Source organism: Haplochromis burtoni, unplaced genomic scaffold (assembly GCF_018398535.1).
Source record: "Haplochromis burtoni strain Fernald_Lab_line unplaced genomic scaffold, NCSU_Asbu1 Contig_509, whole genome shotgun sequence".
Classification (NCBI taxonomy): domain Eukaryota; kingdom Metazoa; phylum Chordata; class Actinopteri; order Cichliformes; family Cichlidae; genus Haplochromis; species Haplochromis burtoni.
In genome coordinates, this window is record NW_024582870.1 from 165,381 (window position 1) to 182,280 (window position 16,900).

Consider the following 16,900-nt stretch of genomic DNA (forward strand, 5'->3'; position numbering starts at 1 on the left):
CGAACAGGACGGGATACTGGGAGAGCCGGAAGAGTCGCGCGGATAGATAAGAGGGAGCGCGAGCTGATCCACAAACGCTTCTCCGTCGAAGCTACAGCTGCGACAGGACCGTATCCTACCGGAGGAGTTTTAACACTCAATTGTTCGGAGCTAGCTTTGTAGCAAACGGTGAGCATGAACTATTATTTCGGTGGAGCACGTTAACGTGTCCGCGCGAGCCGAAGCGCTTCATCATTCCAGAAGGCATGTTAGCTTTAGCCAGCCAGCTAGCTGGAAACTGGAACAGGAAATACCACAGCTAGACTGACACAATTTCCAGTTATTTAAGTAATTTATAGTTTTCTTACCGCTCTTGGACATCTAACTTTGATTCGTCGTGTGTCAGTAAGCATTGATGAGGTGTACATCTTATTCCATAGCCTGTGTCCCGGTTCAAACCGTAATTAAAGCCTGAATCACTGACAGTTGTGTCAGTGTTCCCGTTGAGACCATCAGCAGAAACACGCCACATAATTTCATTACTCGTTTTTATGGCAAAAACGGGTTCATGTTTGAGTCCTGGCAAATGAAGTCTGGCCTACTTTACTGAGGCAAGGAAAACCATTAAGGTCAATGTCACAGAGAGCTTCAGGGAAATTTCCTACGTGGACTGGAATAGTCAACTGTGCCAACTGCTCCCTGTTATCTGCATTTTATTTGCACCACAGTCACACCTAAGTGGACTTTCGTGTCTCAGGCCTGGTCAAGGAGAGTAGCAGCTCGGTGTGAGCAGCAGATGGGTGTGGTTGTGTTGTGGGACACAAATCACACATTTGGTGTAGGGACTTGCCAGGTTACAGTTTCCTGGTCCCGATGCCTTCCCTCTGTTCTCTGTACTGAGATGAATGGAGCCACGTCTCCCGCAGCCTCTGATTGAACACAGATGCTGATTGCCCACATGGTGCTGAGTCAGGAGTGGGGACTGCCACAGAAAGCGTTTGTTCCTAACAGATGCGCGATCACAGGCCGCATGTCATAAGCGAATTTACAGATAGTTAATCGTCCACTTTATATAAGCGTAGAGGACTTGGTGTAGTCGGGTGTCTTGCTTCGTTGTACCAGCAGTCATTAATTTGTATTCAGTCAATGCTGAAATAGAGAAATGCATTTAAGCTTAACATGGATCTTATGTGCAGCTACTTTTACGTAGTTATAAGTAATCAATGCAGCTTTTGTCAGACTAGTCGATCGATTTGATCATTTATTAACTCAGAACTTACACAAAACCTCCAAAAAACAGCATTGATTGCATACTTGGGCTTTTCTTTAGTTTGATTTAAATACAAATCCTTTTTTTGTCATCATTGGATAAAAACAACATAAATTCCGCTGTTATGTCTTTTTGGGTAAACACAGAAAAATTGAATTGCAGAGCAAACATACTGTTCAAGTTCCAAAGAAAAGCAAGTTTATAAGAATTTTTTTGTTTTGTTTGTTTTACTGCTTTTCAGTTGTTGCTTGGTGGTTTGTTTCAGTTACTCCGACAAGAAAATTTGGCACATCCACCCACTTAAATTAAATATCCTTATGGAATTATGGAAAGGGCATTTACCTGAATTTACAGCTAAGTGATAAAAGAATTTGATTGAATCAGATGAAAAGTAATTGTCAAGTAAAATGACAACATGTATGGTAAAGGCCACAGTCCTAATTTATTACTAACATTTATTCACAAGTCCAACTTAAGCTCATGTGAGGATCCAGATTTCTGGATTCGCCACATCAAGCTCTTTTGACGTTAGCGTATTTTCAATGTAGAAGTAAAAAAAGCTTAAATCCTAAACCTTTTACTGCAGAAAGGTGTTAGAAAATACTTGCAAGTTATAAATTTACTTTCTGCAGAGCATGCAGAGATAAATGTGCATCAGTGATGCCCTGCAGACTGATATCTGCATATCTGATAATAAGGTGGTGTATGCTGGGACTGAGCTTTTGTGGAATAGGTTTTGCGCTCCTTAATAGAACTAATGTTCTCTGGAAGAAAAGTGGGGGAAACAATAATAAAATGGTGATACTGAAATAATACTCTAGTTGTGCCTCAGAATGTCAGTGGGCTCAGATGCGACTGAAATGTTGATCTGTATATTTTTAAGTTTCGTTGTTTCCTGAACTTTAGCCATCAGGTCGCTTCAAATTTGAGCCTGTCCTCAGACGCCTCTACCTCTTCAACTTGTGTAAAATATTTGTCTTTAATTTATTTCAGTGTGTGTGGCATACGGTTCACAAACATGTGGAAGGCAGCAGCTGGACAGTCAGTCAATGTGTCTGTAGACGATGGAGGCGACGACTGGGAGACTGACCCCGACTTTGAGGTACCTGTATTTTCTCCTGTTTCTAGTTCCTCTTGGTTCACTTAAATAAAATCTTATTTTGCTCACTAGTGTTCTTGGCTTTGACATTATTACTCTGTTTTTAAAAAAACTAGAATGATGTGTCTGAGAAGGAGCAGCGCTGGGGAGCCAAGACGGTGGCTGGCTCAGGCCATCAGGAGCACATAGAGTAAGGATGCGAATGTTTTAGGTTTTTTTTCCTTCTTTTGGGAATAAATGCACTGTGGGAAATCTACAAATTGTGTGTCCTAACCGTGTTGTCTTTGGTGTAGTATACACCGTCTGCGTGAGACTGTTTCTACAGAGCATACCAACCTGAAGCAGAAGGAGTTGGAGAACATGCCCAAAGCCTCGCATGGCTATGGAGGAAAATTTGGAGTGCAGCAAGATCGAATGGACAAGGTGAGGGAGGCAGTAAGACCTGTGCAGTCGATCAAAGACACACAAATTCTGTTTGTTGTCGTTTTGTTTTTCTTCTTATAGATTGGTAAGAATTACATGAACTGTCCTTTACAGTTTGTATTGTAGGAACTTGTCTGTCTGTGAATCATTGAAGACATTTGAAATTGCTTTTCATTGTAAAGAGTAGGGATCAGTGTTCCCCAACTGCAAATTCTAATAGGTCTTGCTTAAAATTGTGCATAAATGGAAAACAAAGATGGCAAATTCTACTGCAGGGAATGACCCTACCTGTTGCATAACAGGTCTGTCTGCTTTCACATGACATCCAAAGATTATTGTTGTTGTTAAGGGTTTAAGGTAGGGCTGCTCAATTAATCGAATTTTAATCACGATTACGATCTGGGCTTTCAACGATCATTAAAAATGACTGAGCCGATTATTAGCCCCTCCCTCATTTATCCGCGACACCTTAAAGGCCGGTCCGTGAAAATATTGTCGGGCATAAACCGGTCCGTGGCGCAAAAAAGGTTGGAGACCGCTGATTAAGAGGACCCGAGGGAAGCTCGGAAAGCTAAGCAGAAGTTATTTGGAGAGTGACTGCCGTTGGTTGAAAAGAGGTTTAAAAAAAAAAAACTTCAGTGGTGTTGCACACTATTTTATATTATTTTTTAAAGTCATTGTTAACCCTTTAAAGCCGGTCAGAGCAGCACGCTCCGTTTTGCGTAACTATTTTTAAATCCCTGTAGAACCTGAACCGTGTAAGCTAGCGCAATAATTTGTTTTGCATATGAAACCGGAGGAGTTGTACTTACATCTGTATGCCATCAGCTTGTCCTCGGTCACGGTTTCGTTCCACATATAGCTTTGCAAAAATTGCATAAAAAGCGCTTGCAGGAACAAAAACATAATATTCCAGAAACACGCTTTGCCGTCCATCAGCTGTTCGTAACACTTCCCACAGTGAAATGATGCACCTGCTGTTTTCTTTGCAAATTTGCATCATAGGATTGTTTTTTGTTTTTCCTGCAGTATATAAAAATTGCTGTATCTCCAAAATAAAACTATGAAGACACTCAAAATAAATTTCCTGTGTGGAAACTATTTTTTGCAACTTTATTGTATTTAAAGTTTTGAGGGATAAACCTCTTAAATTTCTCCAAGTAGAAATATATGTAAACAAAACAAAAGCGATTTTCAATTTTTTTTGTAGTTTATTGCACTTTTTTGCAATTTATGTAATTACTATGGACTTAATGCATACATATTATTAAAATATGGGCTATAACAGTTGTATTGATGTATAGCAACTTGAAATGCTCCCACAAATGGCACTACAACATGTAAAAAAATAATATAAGCTCTGGTGGACTTGGTTCTATAGTAGGTCTTAAAGGGTTAAATAAATATCGTCAAATAATCGTGATCTCAATTTCAGTGAAAATAATCGTGATTATCATTTTTGCCATAATCGAGCAGCCCTAGTAAGGGTTGATGTCGCACAGACCAATTCTAATTACACGTCTGGCAAGGTGAGGGAGTGTGCTGTAGTCTGAGGCTGCAGAGCTTCTTCACTTTACAACTCCAACTTGACAAAATTGTAGAATTTGATGAAAAGATGAAAACCACGTGTAGTTACATTCAATGAAAATATGGAAACAATTTCCTAGTAGTCTGACTGATTTGTTAAAATAAGTGTAACACATTGTTTGTGTGCACAGCTGTACTGCAGTGTTAATGTTTTATTTTGTTTCTTTGTTTGGAGGGTTGAAACTAGTAGTTCCTGTAGTTGTGGTTTTTCATGTAGCTGAAACCAGCCAGCTTGCTACGTGCTTTTGCAGGTGTGTGTCTGCGTGCGTGTGTGCGCGCTAAGTCAGTAGTTGGTGTTCCACAGTCGATACACCTCCTGCTGGCTGTGCCTAGTTTTCCTTCTATTTTCATGTTTTCTGCCATCTTTCATTAGCGTTGTCAGTCTTCTGCTTTATGCAGCATTTTAAATATCTACATGCATTTACGTTTGCGTCTTTGTGCCTTGACAGTCTGCTGTTGGACACGACTACCAGAGCAAACTGTCCAAGCACTGCTCCCAGGTTGACACCTCTAAGGGCTTTGGGGGGAAGTTTGGAGTGCAGGCTGACCGTGTTGACCAGGTATTTCCTGTTGCTGACCTCATTCGAACAGTAGCACAACACTTTCTTAGACACTTTTTATTAGTAATGTTCCTGCTGTGTAAAATGAAGCCCCGCCCCCCCAACACCTTCTTTTTACAAAAATGAAATGATGCATTGTATTGTATGTGTCATGTTTTGTTTTTAAGTTTGCTAAAGAACGTATCTCCTCCACATCAAGAGTAATTGCTCTACTGCACAGCAGTGTTCATGCACATTAGGCTGGAAGTAAAACTACAGACCTAAGGTTTCAGAAGGAAGCATGCTGTGTCACAAAACCTTCTCCATAAATGACAAAAACTAAGATTTGAGTTTAATCAGCCATGGCAGCCTTATTTGCATGTCATTTACACAACTTCGACAACATTGCACGCTACGAATGCAAACCTTTTAAATGCGTCTAATCAGTAGAATAACTGCTTTGCTTCTTCCTGTCTCCTTCCAGTCAGCTGTTGGGTTTGAGTATGCTGGAAAGACGGAGAAGCACGCGTCACAGAAAGGTGATGTCCTTATTTGTTATGTCTTTGCAAAACTGCTGGTTTTGACTTCTTTAGATATGCAAAAGTGTTCTGGACATGGAACTAAGGCTTTACTCAGTGGACACATTAGTAATAGATTAGATGGATAAAAAAAGAAAAAATCAGGTTAAAGCTAGAATTTGAGACATAATAATGGCGTTTTTGTTAGACCCAGTGTGCTGGGATAGAGTCAAAACAAACTACAGTTACAGACTGCAGTGATCCTGGTACTCAGGAAGGCTTCGTGGCCCTCAGTGCTGAGGCTGCTTACCCAGGCTGTCAACCTTTGTTGCTCTCATTCCCTCAACAGTGCTTTGAACCACAGTCCTGAATATCTGCCCAATTCCAATGCTTCCTTATTGCTGTCCCTTGTTGCTACAGTAGGTGTACATAAGATGTACATGGCCCTCAATGAGTAATTAAAAAAGCATGATATGATTGTGTGATAATCTTGTTAGTTTGTCATTGCTGTTGTGATTCTGTCTTAGCTGTTGAATCATCCCATGAAATGTCAGTGTGTAGCCACCTGAGCTTGTCAGAATTGGTCTGATTTTTGCAAAATAACTTGAGTAGATTGAATGAAGGCATTCAATGCATTTCAGCATGCAGGAGCGATCTACGCGAAGGGTTCAGCACTAATGAGCAGAGCATATTCAAGCTCTGCTTAAATTTATTTATTTTTTTAAAAAGCAACTAAATCAATTCTACACCAACTCTCTCTCTGAAGCCAAAATCTTGTTTTTGTTTCTAATATTTTATTTTTTTATATTCAAATTCAAAGGTGCCAAATTTCAGCCCACCTTCCCATGTACTTGAAGTCTGTAATATGACTGTTTCATTAAATAGACTCAAGTTATTGTTAAAGTCAATATCTCAGCTGATTCTGCAGAGATCAAGTGGAAACTTTTCCAAATTTTAAGTTTTATAAAGTTTTTATTTTTTGGATGGAATGACCCAGAGGCTAGCACCCGGAAGTGTCAATAGGGAGTTTGGAATTGGGCTGCTCCACGATCACTGCTCCCATACTGCTTCACCCTGATCTCTGAACCTTGCCCCTTCCCTCCTCCTTGCTCTGCTGTGTAGACTACACCACAGGGTTTGGGGGGCGATACGGAGTGCAGGCTGATCGAGTCGACCAGAGTGCCGTGGGCTTCGATTACCAAGGCAAAACCGAGAAACACGAGTCCCAGAAAGGTTTGTCGAGGTTTCCTGCCGTATGGCATTCTCATTAATCTGCAGAAAGATGGCAAAAGTGAAGACAGACAGACACTAGAGCTGTAATTGCGCAGCAGCCTGCAGGTCCTGGCAGATCATGTTTGTTTTTGCTTTTCTTCATTCCATCATTCCTCAGCCTGCTTATTTGAGATTGCACAACAATAACTTAACTGCTTTGAGCTGCATGTTTGTTTTTGTTTTTTTGCCCTGGATCAAAATGCATTCTAATTAAAGACTATAAGTTATCTTACATGGTGTTTTGTACATACGATGTTTTCATTCCATGGCTCCAGTTTATTTTTTTTATTTTTTGGGGCTGGGAGGCTGTTTCAATTTGGACTGCTGTTTTTGTTTAACACCTTAACATCCATCAGGTAGTCAGCATCTGTAGGGGGGTTTTGTTTTTTGTCTACATTCTCAATAAGCACATTTCCACTTGACACAGAAGACAACATCATATGTTGAATAAACTAAACGTACTTGATGCATAAGCAAAATTAGTTTTTCTGTTTGAACTTTGTTTTCTCCTCTCCCCTGGGCCTTTGGCAGATTATGCCAAGGGCTTTGGAGGCAAGTTTGGCGTTGAGATGGACAAGGTGGACAAGAGTGCCGTGGGCTTCGAGTATCAAGGCAAAACAGAGAGGCACGAATCCCAGAAAGGTAACAGCAGTCGGCACTCGCTGTGAACATTTTATTTTCTTAAAAAAAAAAAACGCTCTTATTTTGATCACGGTTGAAGCGCGTGCAAACAAACTGATGGCAGATTATTTTATTGACACAAGTGGTGTTGGTCAGATTACAAACAAACGTTTAACCCAACAGTCACAGGCCTCAAACTTGTTTTGTAATTTTGGCTGAAAAAAAAAGTCATTAATTTGAATTTTGGGGTCAGAACGGTGGAGCATGTGACGCACAGATGGTGACATCTATGCAGAGCTGATTCTTCACACAGGGGAGTTACTGTCACTGATTTTAATTATTTATTATATAATTTGTGACTGAAGTTTGAAGGGTGTAATAATAGGATGAGTTTTGTTATTATAAAAAAATCACATACTTGTTGTTGTTGTGTGCAGTGACCTTGTTTTCACTGCTCTGATTCCTTGTTACCGTGAAAGAACGAGCGACAGAGTAAACGGCTTTTGTTTGCTTTCAGCTCGTGCTGTTAAACTCGCGCTGCTGATGTGTTATTAGCAGCTTTGTGTCCAGAGGGTCTCAGTAGGTCACACCCTCATGTCTGTCCTGACTTGTCTGTAATTTTGCAGTTTCAGCACAGCAGCTGTGTGTAGCTGCTTGCTTGTCACGCCTCATTGGCCAACAGCAGATAAGACTCGTATCAAATGCATAAACGACCTCCACAATGCCCCGACTGTGTTTGTAACCTACGTTTGGGTATAAATCAGTCAGGCGTTTTAAAGCATCATTGTTGGAATAGGTGGGCAGCAGACAGTTTAATACCGCTCACTGTAATTCCTGTTTGGAACGAGTGATGTGCAACATGCAGCTGCCTCCACTGTTAGGATTGAATGAGTAAACGTTAAATAATGTTTAAATATAAAGTTTGTCAAACAAAAAACTAGTGTCACACTGATAGAAGTGACTAAAGCACTTTCTCTGCTGTAGCTTGTAAATGGTGCAGTGTTGTTTTTTTTAAAAGTAGCATTACAAGATTGTCATTAAACATTTTATCTTAGACACCTGCGTCTGTGTGTCATGTTTCCCTGCAGACTACGTGAAGGGCTTTGGGGGCAAATTCGGTGTGCAGACTGACAGACAGGACAAATCGGCTCTGGGATGGGACCACCAGGAGAAACTGCAGCTCCACGAGTCCCAGAAAGGTACTGGTGCCGAGTTGGTTTCTGTGTTTGAGCGTGACACTCGCACGGATGCACTGCCGATATGAAATAATTAAGGGTTTGTTAAAATGGTTACCTTTACAAGTTTGAGTTGGGCACAAATCAACCGTGAAACCAAACTTCCTCCTCGGCCGTGTACTCGATCTCAGATGTGGTTTTGTTGTGGCTCCAGTGCGGTGTTTAAAAAGTTGCCAACTTCCTCAACTAGCATGCAAAAATGGCTCAGAAAGCGGAAACGAAACCCACAGCTCAGATTTATATTTGCATGTCGGGTCTTAAGCTGATGCTGTGTTCAGGACATTACAAGCATGTAAATGAATCTAAACTAAAAGGCATTCTCACACAGTGAGTTCCATGCAAAGCCACTTCTAGATGGTCAGAGAAGTTGGCCTGTCAATCAGATTTTCATGCAGCAAATGAATGGGAGCAGTTCAAACATTACTCTTATGTCTGCTCTCATACTTTCATTTCTTTGATGGGAAGTGGGTCCTTATCCTAAACTGAAAGATTCCAATCAATCACATGCTGTGTTCTGTTTCTGTGGGGCCTATTCCTCCTTTACCTCCTCACCCTAACCTTCATTCGATTCTTTCTTCTCTTCCTTCCTTCTCCTTGTGTCCTGGTTCTTATTCTCCTTTACTCCTTCTTTCTCTTCTTAACTACTTCTTTCCTTCTCTTCCTCCTACTCTTTGTTCCTTTCCTCCTTCATTTTTATCCTTTCCTCTTCCACCTTCCTTTGTCCTTCTCAACATCTTCCTCCCATCATCTCCTTCCACTCCTTCTCGCTTATTCTCTTCCCATCTGTTACTTGGATGGATCATCATACACTGTTCTTATCTTAAACTATAGTTTTCATTAGAGATGGACCGATCCGATATTACGTATCGGTATCGGTCCGATACTGACCTAAATTACTGGATCGGATATCGGAGAAAAATAAAAAATGTAATCCGATCCATTAAATATCACGAAAGCACCTCACATACGCCGTAACTCACCTCAGAACGTTAGCACGTCGGAGCAGTATGCATCACGTGATAGAGCGGCTGTGGCATGCGGGACCTGTCGGTGGTCTGGATAGCATTTGGAGCTTCGCTAGCAACCCGGCATTTCATCTCCGACAAAGTTATCCCCGAGAGAAGTAAAGCAAGTGTGTAAGTCCATCTCTGAATCTTTGTAAAGCATTCCTGCGTTAAGCTTAACAAGCGACTGCCTCTCGCTCTCCGGCTGCTACTTCAATCGTGAAACTGCTAATGATCAGCTGATCGGCTTTTCTGTCGCGAGTCTCTCTTGTTTGTTTTTGGCCCACTTTGCACCAGAAAGAGGAAACCAGCGGCTGAACAACAGCAGCACGTTTAAGCTTGATAGCTGTTGTTAGAATTTATTTAATATTACTTTCTACACCAGGATCTTTTTCTACGTAGCTGACGGCTGGTAACTGTGCAGGGGCGGATCTAGCAAAGTTTAGCCAGGGGGGCCGATAGGGCATTAACTGGGAAAAGGGGGCACAAAGACATACTTTTCTTTCTTATTCTCATTTAAAATGTCGAGCTTTTAATAAATAATTATCTGACACCCAAAGTTTTAATTTGATGTAAAATGAATAGAAGTCAATTACTGTATATAGTGACTATTAAGTCTAATATATATACCCTAGTAAGCTATAGTACTTTTTCCTTTGGGAAGGTACCATCTGTGCAGTCTGCAATTTTGTTGAAGAAAGATGTTGAATCTATTTAATATTTCTTGAAAAATAATTGATTTCTGTGCATTTTTTTTCACACTGCATCAAATTAATGTTGATTACTCGATTAAGCATCATGAGGTGGAGCGTGAGGGGTGGTTCCCTATTTTTTATTTATTTATTTTTGTTGTTGCTGGGAGTTGGAACCCTATTAGTTAGGTTGCTTAATATTTACGCTAAGTACTCTTTAAAATACCAGAATAGGGAGGATGGTGTAGGTTTAAGTTTATTAGATTGATCAGTATTGCTGAACTATGAAATTTTTTTTTTGCATACAGGTATAACAGAATAGCTTTAGTGTAGTTGTTGTTTTAAACTTGAGTATGAACTTATACAAAATGCAGCAAGATATTTAAAAAACAGTTTTGTTGATTAAAAAACACTATATCGGATTCATATCGGTATCGGCAGATATCCAAATTTATGATATCGGTATCGGACATAAAAAAGTGGTATCGTGCCATCTCTAGTTTTCATATCCTTAATAATCCCTGGCTACAAATTTGTCGAGGTGCTTTTACCATTTCTGCAGCTTTTGGTAGCAGACGTCATGTTACTCAGTTTTCAAAGTCATTTCAGTTCACAAATATTCCTTTCTTCTAAAACTGAGGAAATATTAATGTGCAGAGGAGACATTACTGAAGACGAAGGTAACGAGGGAGCAGACCAGCTGAAGAGGAAAAGCCTCTTCATAGTTGTAAAAACCATTCGCAGTGAATCCGAACATTGAGTGCTGAGTGAACGGGCAAGAACACGAAGGCCTTTTCTTTGTCGTTCTGTTAGCAGCCTGGTGGGTGCATCATTGTCGCTATATGTGTGTCTTTTACATGTATTCGGTGTTTATTTTGTAATATGTGTGTGATGTTTGTCTGTCCGTATATGTGTATGTATTGTGTTGCAGACTATAAGCGTGGGTTTGGAGGGAAGTATGGGGTAGAGGTGGAGAGGCAGGACCAGTGTGCCCTGGGCTATGAGCACAAGGAGAACCTGGCCAAGCACGAGTCCCAAAAAGGCACAGATACTTTCCTGAGCACGTCACCCAACCCCACCCTCCCTTTTACAAAGCTCCTCCTGATCCTTCCCTTCCTATGAAAAGTCCTCCCTCTTAGCTTCTTTGGCTGGCTCTGACAGAAGCCCCTCCCACTCCCACAGTGACATGCCCACCTGTGCAGCACTGACTGAGACTTTTAGTTTACTGTCATCAATCCTATTGTAAGGCCATGGAGGGGCAGAGGAATCTATCAGACTGTTATAACAAACAAATGTAGGCAGTAGTGCAGGTGAGTGAGAAGATGCAGTGTTACGCGTTCAAGACAGCCGTGAACGGGCACCGGCACGCCAACCCCAGAGGCCTGTTCTGCAAAGTGATTTACTTTCAATTTTATCTGATCTCCTTGATATAGTGATCCCAAAGTGGCGCCTAGGACTAACAATCACTTAAAGCGAGTCTACTGGTCACCAGCTGGTTTATTAGATGCATCTTGCCAGAATCAGTTGGGGCCTCTTGTAAATGGTTCTTATAAAGCGCTTTACCTTCAGAATTGCTTTGATTGTCAGATTTGCCAGCTGCCCTTTACGTGAATCTCCTGATAATAGTTGCTCCATTGGAGTCTTGTGACCTCACTCTAACAGCACCCTGAACTGTTGATACACGCCATGATGCATTCCTCTGGCCTCAAAGTATTTCTGCCCAGAACTGCTGCTCAGTGGACTTTTTTTTTTTTCATTTTGTTTTTGGACCACATCTCTAAACTCTCGAGATGGATGTACAGGGAAATCCCAGGAGATGAGCAGTAGAGCAGGGCGATAAGACCAAAATTATTTATCATGATATACATTTGAAAATTTGCGATAACGATGTAATTGACACTAGACAAAATACTTTCCGCCATGTGCGTATGAAAACAAAGGCACTGCGCATGCGTGTTTACCCATATTCTATTGCGATATCTCATTTTCTTATTGTTGCCCAATATTATACCGGTATTACCATGGACGGTATATGGCCCAGCCCTACTGTGTGGTTTGCAGCCTGGATCTTTTATCCAGCTGCAGGAACGACCCTACGAGGATGTCTGTCAGGGGGACGAACAGCAGACTGCTTCTGTCAATCATATCAGCAAATTCCACGTAAAAGGCAGTGAAACCATAAACGCAGCAAACAAAATGTCCAAAGGGCCAATTAGGGGGCAGTTCCCGTGAATAACTTGAAAGCCGCTATCATATCGCCTCGGCCTTCCCTGTTCACCACCCCTGGCTGTTTGTGGCACTGCCGTGATGCTGTTTGTTTTGCTTATGCATATATTTTGTGCATGATTCTGTATGACCACACTGCATATTTTTGATTTATTCTTTAAAACGAAGGCTTCCTGCTATTGTTGCACGGACACAGCTCTTCTTCATTGCAGAGATTAAGCTGAGTTGGCCGCATGAACAAATGTTTCCTTGTGTCAGCATTCTCCTGTCAGCCCGTTTCGTTTTCCTCCTGCTTCTTTGATTCTTGCACATCTTCAGTCGGCCCAGTCAACCTACAGTGTGCTTCAGCTGAACTCGGACCAGAGAGTGCGTTTGAGCTCTCCTCTGGAGCACAGGCTCTGGTGATGCACATTGTAGTTGAGTCCTTAGACACAAAGTAACATTCACTTTTTCTCCTCTTTGTTGCCAGATTATTCTAAAGGCTTTGGAGGGAAGTTTGGTGTCCAGAATGATCGCATGGATAAGGTAAGGACTCCGTGTTTGTGCGTACTTTTCTGTAGAGGGCCTTGTCTTACATGTTACGTCTGACATTGAGCAGAGCGCGAGCACATTCGAGAATGTGGAGAAGCTGACTCCAGCTTACCAGAAAACCAAACCTGTGGAGGCCGGTGAGCATCGTTCATCATCAGCCGTCTGTTAGTCACAACTTGAGGAAACTAGGTAGTCGACGTCACTTTGTTTCCTCCCCGTTCCCAATCGTTCTCATCAGGTGCCAGCAGCACAGGAAGCATCAAGGCCCGCTTTGAGAACATCGCCAAGCAGAAAGAGGAGGAGGACAGAAAGAGGGCTGAGGAGGAGCGGCTGCGTCGTCAGGCCAAGGAGCAGCAAGAGCAGGAGGCAGCGCGCCGCCAAATTGAAGAGACTGCCAAAGCCCCGTCTCCTGTCCCTGCTGCAAGTCCCAGTCCGACCCCAAGCCCGACTCCAGCGGTTCAACCAGTTAGAAGCCACGGGGTGAGTCGTAGTGATTTTTGAATGCTTAGGTTTAGGCCTAAAGCTCACTGTGACGCTGCCCATGTAGAGACGCAAAGAATGTTTTTTACAGGACTTGATTGCGATTGCAAAGTTTTTATACAAAGACTGTTTCCCAGGAAGAGAACTCGGCACATAAATGGCCTGGATTTGTATAGCGCTTTACTAGTCCCTAAGGACCCCAAAGCATCCAGTCATCCACACATTCACACACACAGACTGGTGATGGCAGCTACATTGTAGCCACAGCCACCCTGGGGCGCACTGACAGAGGACCCTGGCATCACCGGGCCCTCTGACCACCACCAGTAGGCAACGTGTGAAGTGTCTCGCCCAAGGACACAACGACCGAGACTGTCGGAGCCGGGGCTCGAATCGGCAACCTTCCGATTACAAGGCGAACTCCCAACTCTTGAGCCACGATCGCCCATTAACACACAGACACTTTTGCATCACTCTTTGTGGCACTGCTGTGTTTTAGACCAACAGTGGATTATTATTGTTATCATCATCATCGTTATCCAGGAAAAGCTTGGATGCATGCATGTAGTATACATGACACCAAACTTTAAAACATTGTCTTCAGGTCTTGTTTTTTTTAACTTATAAAAACCTAATTTGATCAGGAGAAACTAACTTGTTGGGACTGGAGTTGTTTCAGACGCTACTGTGTCTGGTAAACCTTACTAATACTATTACAGTATAGTTTGGCGATAGTATAAGCTAGCTCTCCAAATCAGCGCGCTCTCTCTCTAACATGAGTGCTGCAGTCTTTAACATGCTGTGTTTACTGTGTTAGAACACGGAGGAGGATGAGGCCTACGACACCGCTGAGAATGGAGGGCAGCTGTATGAGGCAGAGCCACAGAGCCACTACACACCGCACGATGATCTGTACCAGAACCCCAAGGAGTCTGCAGCAGAAGGTGAAGCTCTTTATTTTATTTATTTTAATTATTATTATTATTATTATTGTTGTGTTATTGGTGGCTTTTCCCCTCTGGCGTTCACACAGGAATGCTTACACTGCATTACAGGACGGCATTAATGCAGTGTAGCTTTCTACTTTGGACACAGGAGCCAAGAAGGGACTAAAACCTGTTACACTCATGATTCTTTTACTTACATTTCATCTGACAAACTGCTGTTTGCTATGCAATTGTTTTTTTTTTTTGTTTTATTTTATTGTCTAAAGGTAGAAAATGACACTTTGTTTTAAAACAGTATTAAACAGAAAGATTTGTGTGAATAAGGAATTAGTTGAAAAAACAACATTTATAGCACCGTCATGTCTTTGTTAATCTGTAGGTTAGAGTTCCTTGTAGTGTAGAACCACCTGATTGCTCTGTAAGCTTTTATTTAAACTACTGTTCAATTGCAGACACGCAGCAGTACGACTACGGGGAGGACCTTGGGGTGACAGCTGTGGCCCTATATGACTATCAAGCAGGTAGAGTTTATGTATATATGTGTATGTCCTTTATAGAAGAATCAAAGTGCACTTTAGATCCTGGATGAAATTATTTAGAGGATCAGTTTTTTTTGTTTTTGACCATTATTGTATCAACAGTAAGCTCTTGAGACATTTAGAGCTCCTTCCTCATGAATGTCTTCCCATTTCAGCGGGCGACGACGAAATTTCGTTTGACCCCGACGACATCATCACCAACATTGAGATGATCGACGAGGGCTGGTGGCGAGGCGTGTGCAGAGGTGCTTACGGCCTTTTCCCAGCCAACTATGTGGAGGTTCGGCAGTGATGGCGATGATGACCCGTCTCCCCGTGCTTTTGCGAAAAAGGGGAGGGAGACGTTTTCAGATACTGTCCTTCTCACACCTGGGTCTTTTTTTTTTCTCTCTCTTTTTTACTTTTTCCCTCCCTCTCTTCGCGTCATCTTAGTGTTCCGACACAATGCTAGATGTCTGAGCTCCTCACAGCTTTTCTTCTTCTTCTCTCCTATCTATTCAGTTATTTTTAAATCGGAGACAAAATAGAGAACCGGTTATCTGACTGAATACTCGACTTAACGCGACACAAAGCTTTGCACCTCTGTTTAGCAGGAGTTAAAGCTGCAAGATGCAACCAATAGTTTATTTGGAGACTGAGCTGATTTCACTTTTTAACACCAGTCGTGCAGTCCCAGCTTGCATTTTGCAGCTTCACAAGGTGTTGATCAGGCATTGTTGCTTCTCCGTATGTCAGTGAATAATTATTGGCTAATTATTCTCCCCCTGGTCCTGTGGCCTGCGGATGGTTCCCCCTCCATCAACATCTTCCAGCCTTAAAAGCAGCCTTAAAAGCAGCTGGAGGAGTTGGTGTGAGGAAATGCAGTGATTGCATCATGAAGAGTACTCTCAGTCTCACCAAAGAGCAGAGAAATGGCTAAATCGAGCTTATAACATCTGAAACGATGTGCACAGAGCTCAGGGTGCTCACTGTGTAGTAGCTCAACCTTAATTTAAGCAGGAGCAGTTTGAAGTGAAACAAATCTCCCTTCCTCTTTGGATTATCATGTATATTAATGGTTATATTCTGTCCAGTCCAATGACCCAATGATCCCATTTGCTTCTTGGTGTTTGTAGTTTGCGGTGTTGCACAGGAGTCCAAACCCCCCTGTGCATGCTGATGAAATCTGAGGATGGTTTAGAGCTTCGTGTAGTATGAATAAGTCTTTTTGTCTGTTGGAGAAAACTTACCTTTATTAAGTTGTTCTCAGAATCACAGGGCCAACAACACCAGAGATTCATTTGTGCTACTTGGGTGAATCACCAGATAAAGACACAGTGTTATTTGAATTCTATTCTGCAGTGCTGAATCATAGACTTCATGCTTTGAATCATGTACATAGAGCTCATACTTTATAATGCTTGAAAGAAGTCCTAGATATAAAAGCAGGGTTTTTGTTCCGTCACTGTGTTCTTCTGTGGAGGTGGACAGGACTTTTATAGGGTTTCTTTTCTTGTCGCTGGGAATGCTTGGAGGTTTTTGTGCGTCATGTTGATATACACGTGAAGCTTTGTGATGACTGCTCTGGAGCCCAACTGACATCCTTCGCTATGACCCAGCGGTGCGTGCGACCTCTCGTTGTCGGCAGTGACGATGACCTGTGGAAATGTATCCAGCTGATGTTGAGGGACAGGGCTTCAGTCTGTTCTCCAAACATGAATAATTCCCAACAGGCAGCAGGCTGGACAAACTGCTCGTCTGTGGAGTGCAGTAGTGTAGCTTCCACAGGTGTGTGCGTGCGTGTGAGAGTTTCTTCGTTTATTCATCTTCTGGGTTTTATAATTAAAAAAGTGACCTTTTTAAATGTATTATCTGTACCTCTGTTTGCTTGAGTCACATTATTACCTGCTTGTTCTTTTTATTTTTTAGTTTCAATAAATAAACTAAATAAGCTTGTTT

At 42.0% G+C, this 16,900-nt stretch overlaps 1 protein-coding gene across 3 annotated transcripts; it reads left to right on the plus strand.

The window, feature by feature from the left end:
• LOC106632348 (src substrate cortactin) lies at positions 1 to 16,897 on the plus strand. 3 transcript variants are annotated; one of them, XM_014329144.2, is made up of 16 exons: positions 2 to 168; positions 2,243 to 2,351; positions 2,465 to 2,538; positions 2,642 to 2,771; positions 4,808 to 4,918; positions 5,382 to 5,436; positions 6,538 to 6,648; positions 7,219 to 7,329; positions 8,397 to 8,507; positions 11,171 to 11,281; positions 12,935 to 12,990; positions 13,064 to 13,133; positions 13,235 to 13,476; positions 14,294 to 14,420; positions 14,876 to 14,944; positions 15,118 to 16,897. In XM_014329144.2, exons 2-16 carry the CDS (start codon positions 2,268 to 2,270, stop codon positions 15,252 to 15,254), a joined length of 1,599 nt encoding a protein of 532 aa, XP_014184630.1. In that variant the 5' UTR covers positions 2 to 168; positions 2,243 to 2,267; the 3' UTR covers positions 15,255 to 16,897. The 3 variants fall into 3 exon arrangements, with proteins under 3 accessions (XP_042069932.1, XP_014184630.1, XP_014184631.1); XM_042213998.1 differs by lacking the exon at positions 6,538 to 6,648 and having other exon boundaries at positions 1 to 168; XM_014329145.2 differs by lacking the exon at positions 11,171 to 11,281 and having other exon boundaries at positions 4 to 168.
• The last annotated feature ends 3 nt before the right edge of the window (positions 16,898 to 16,900 follow it).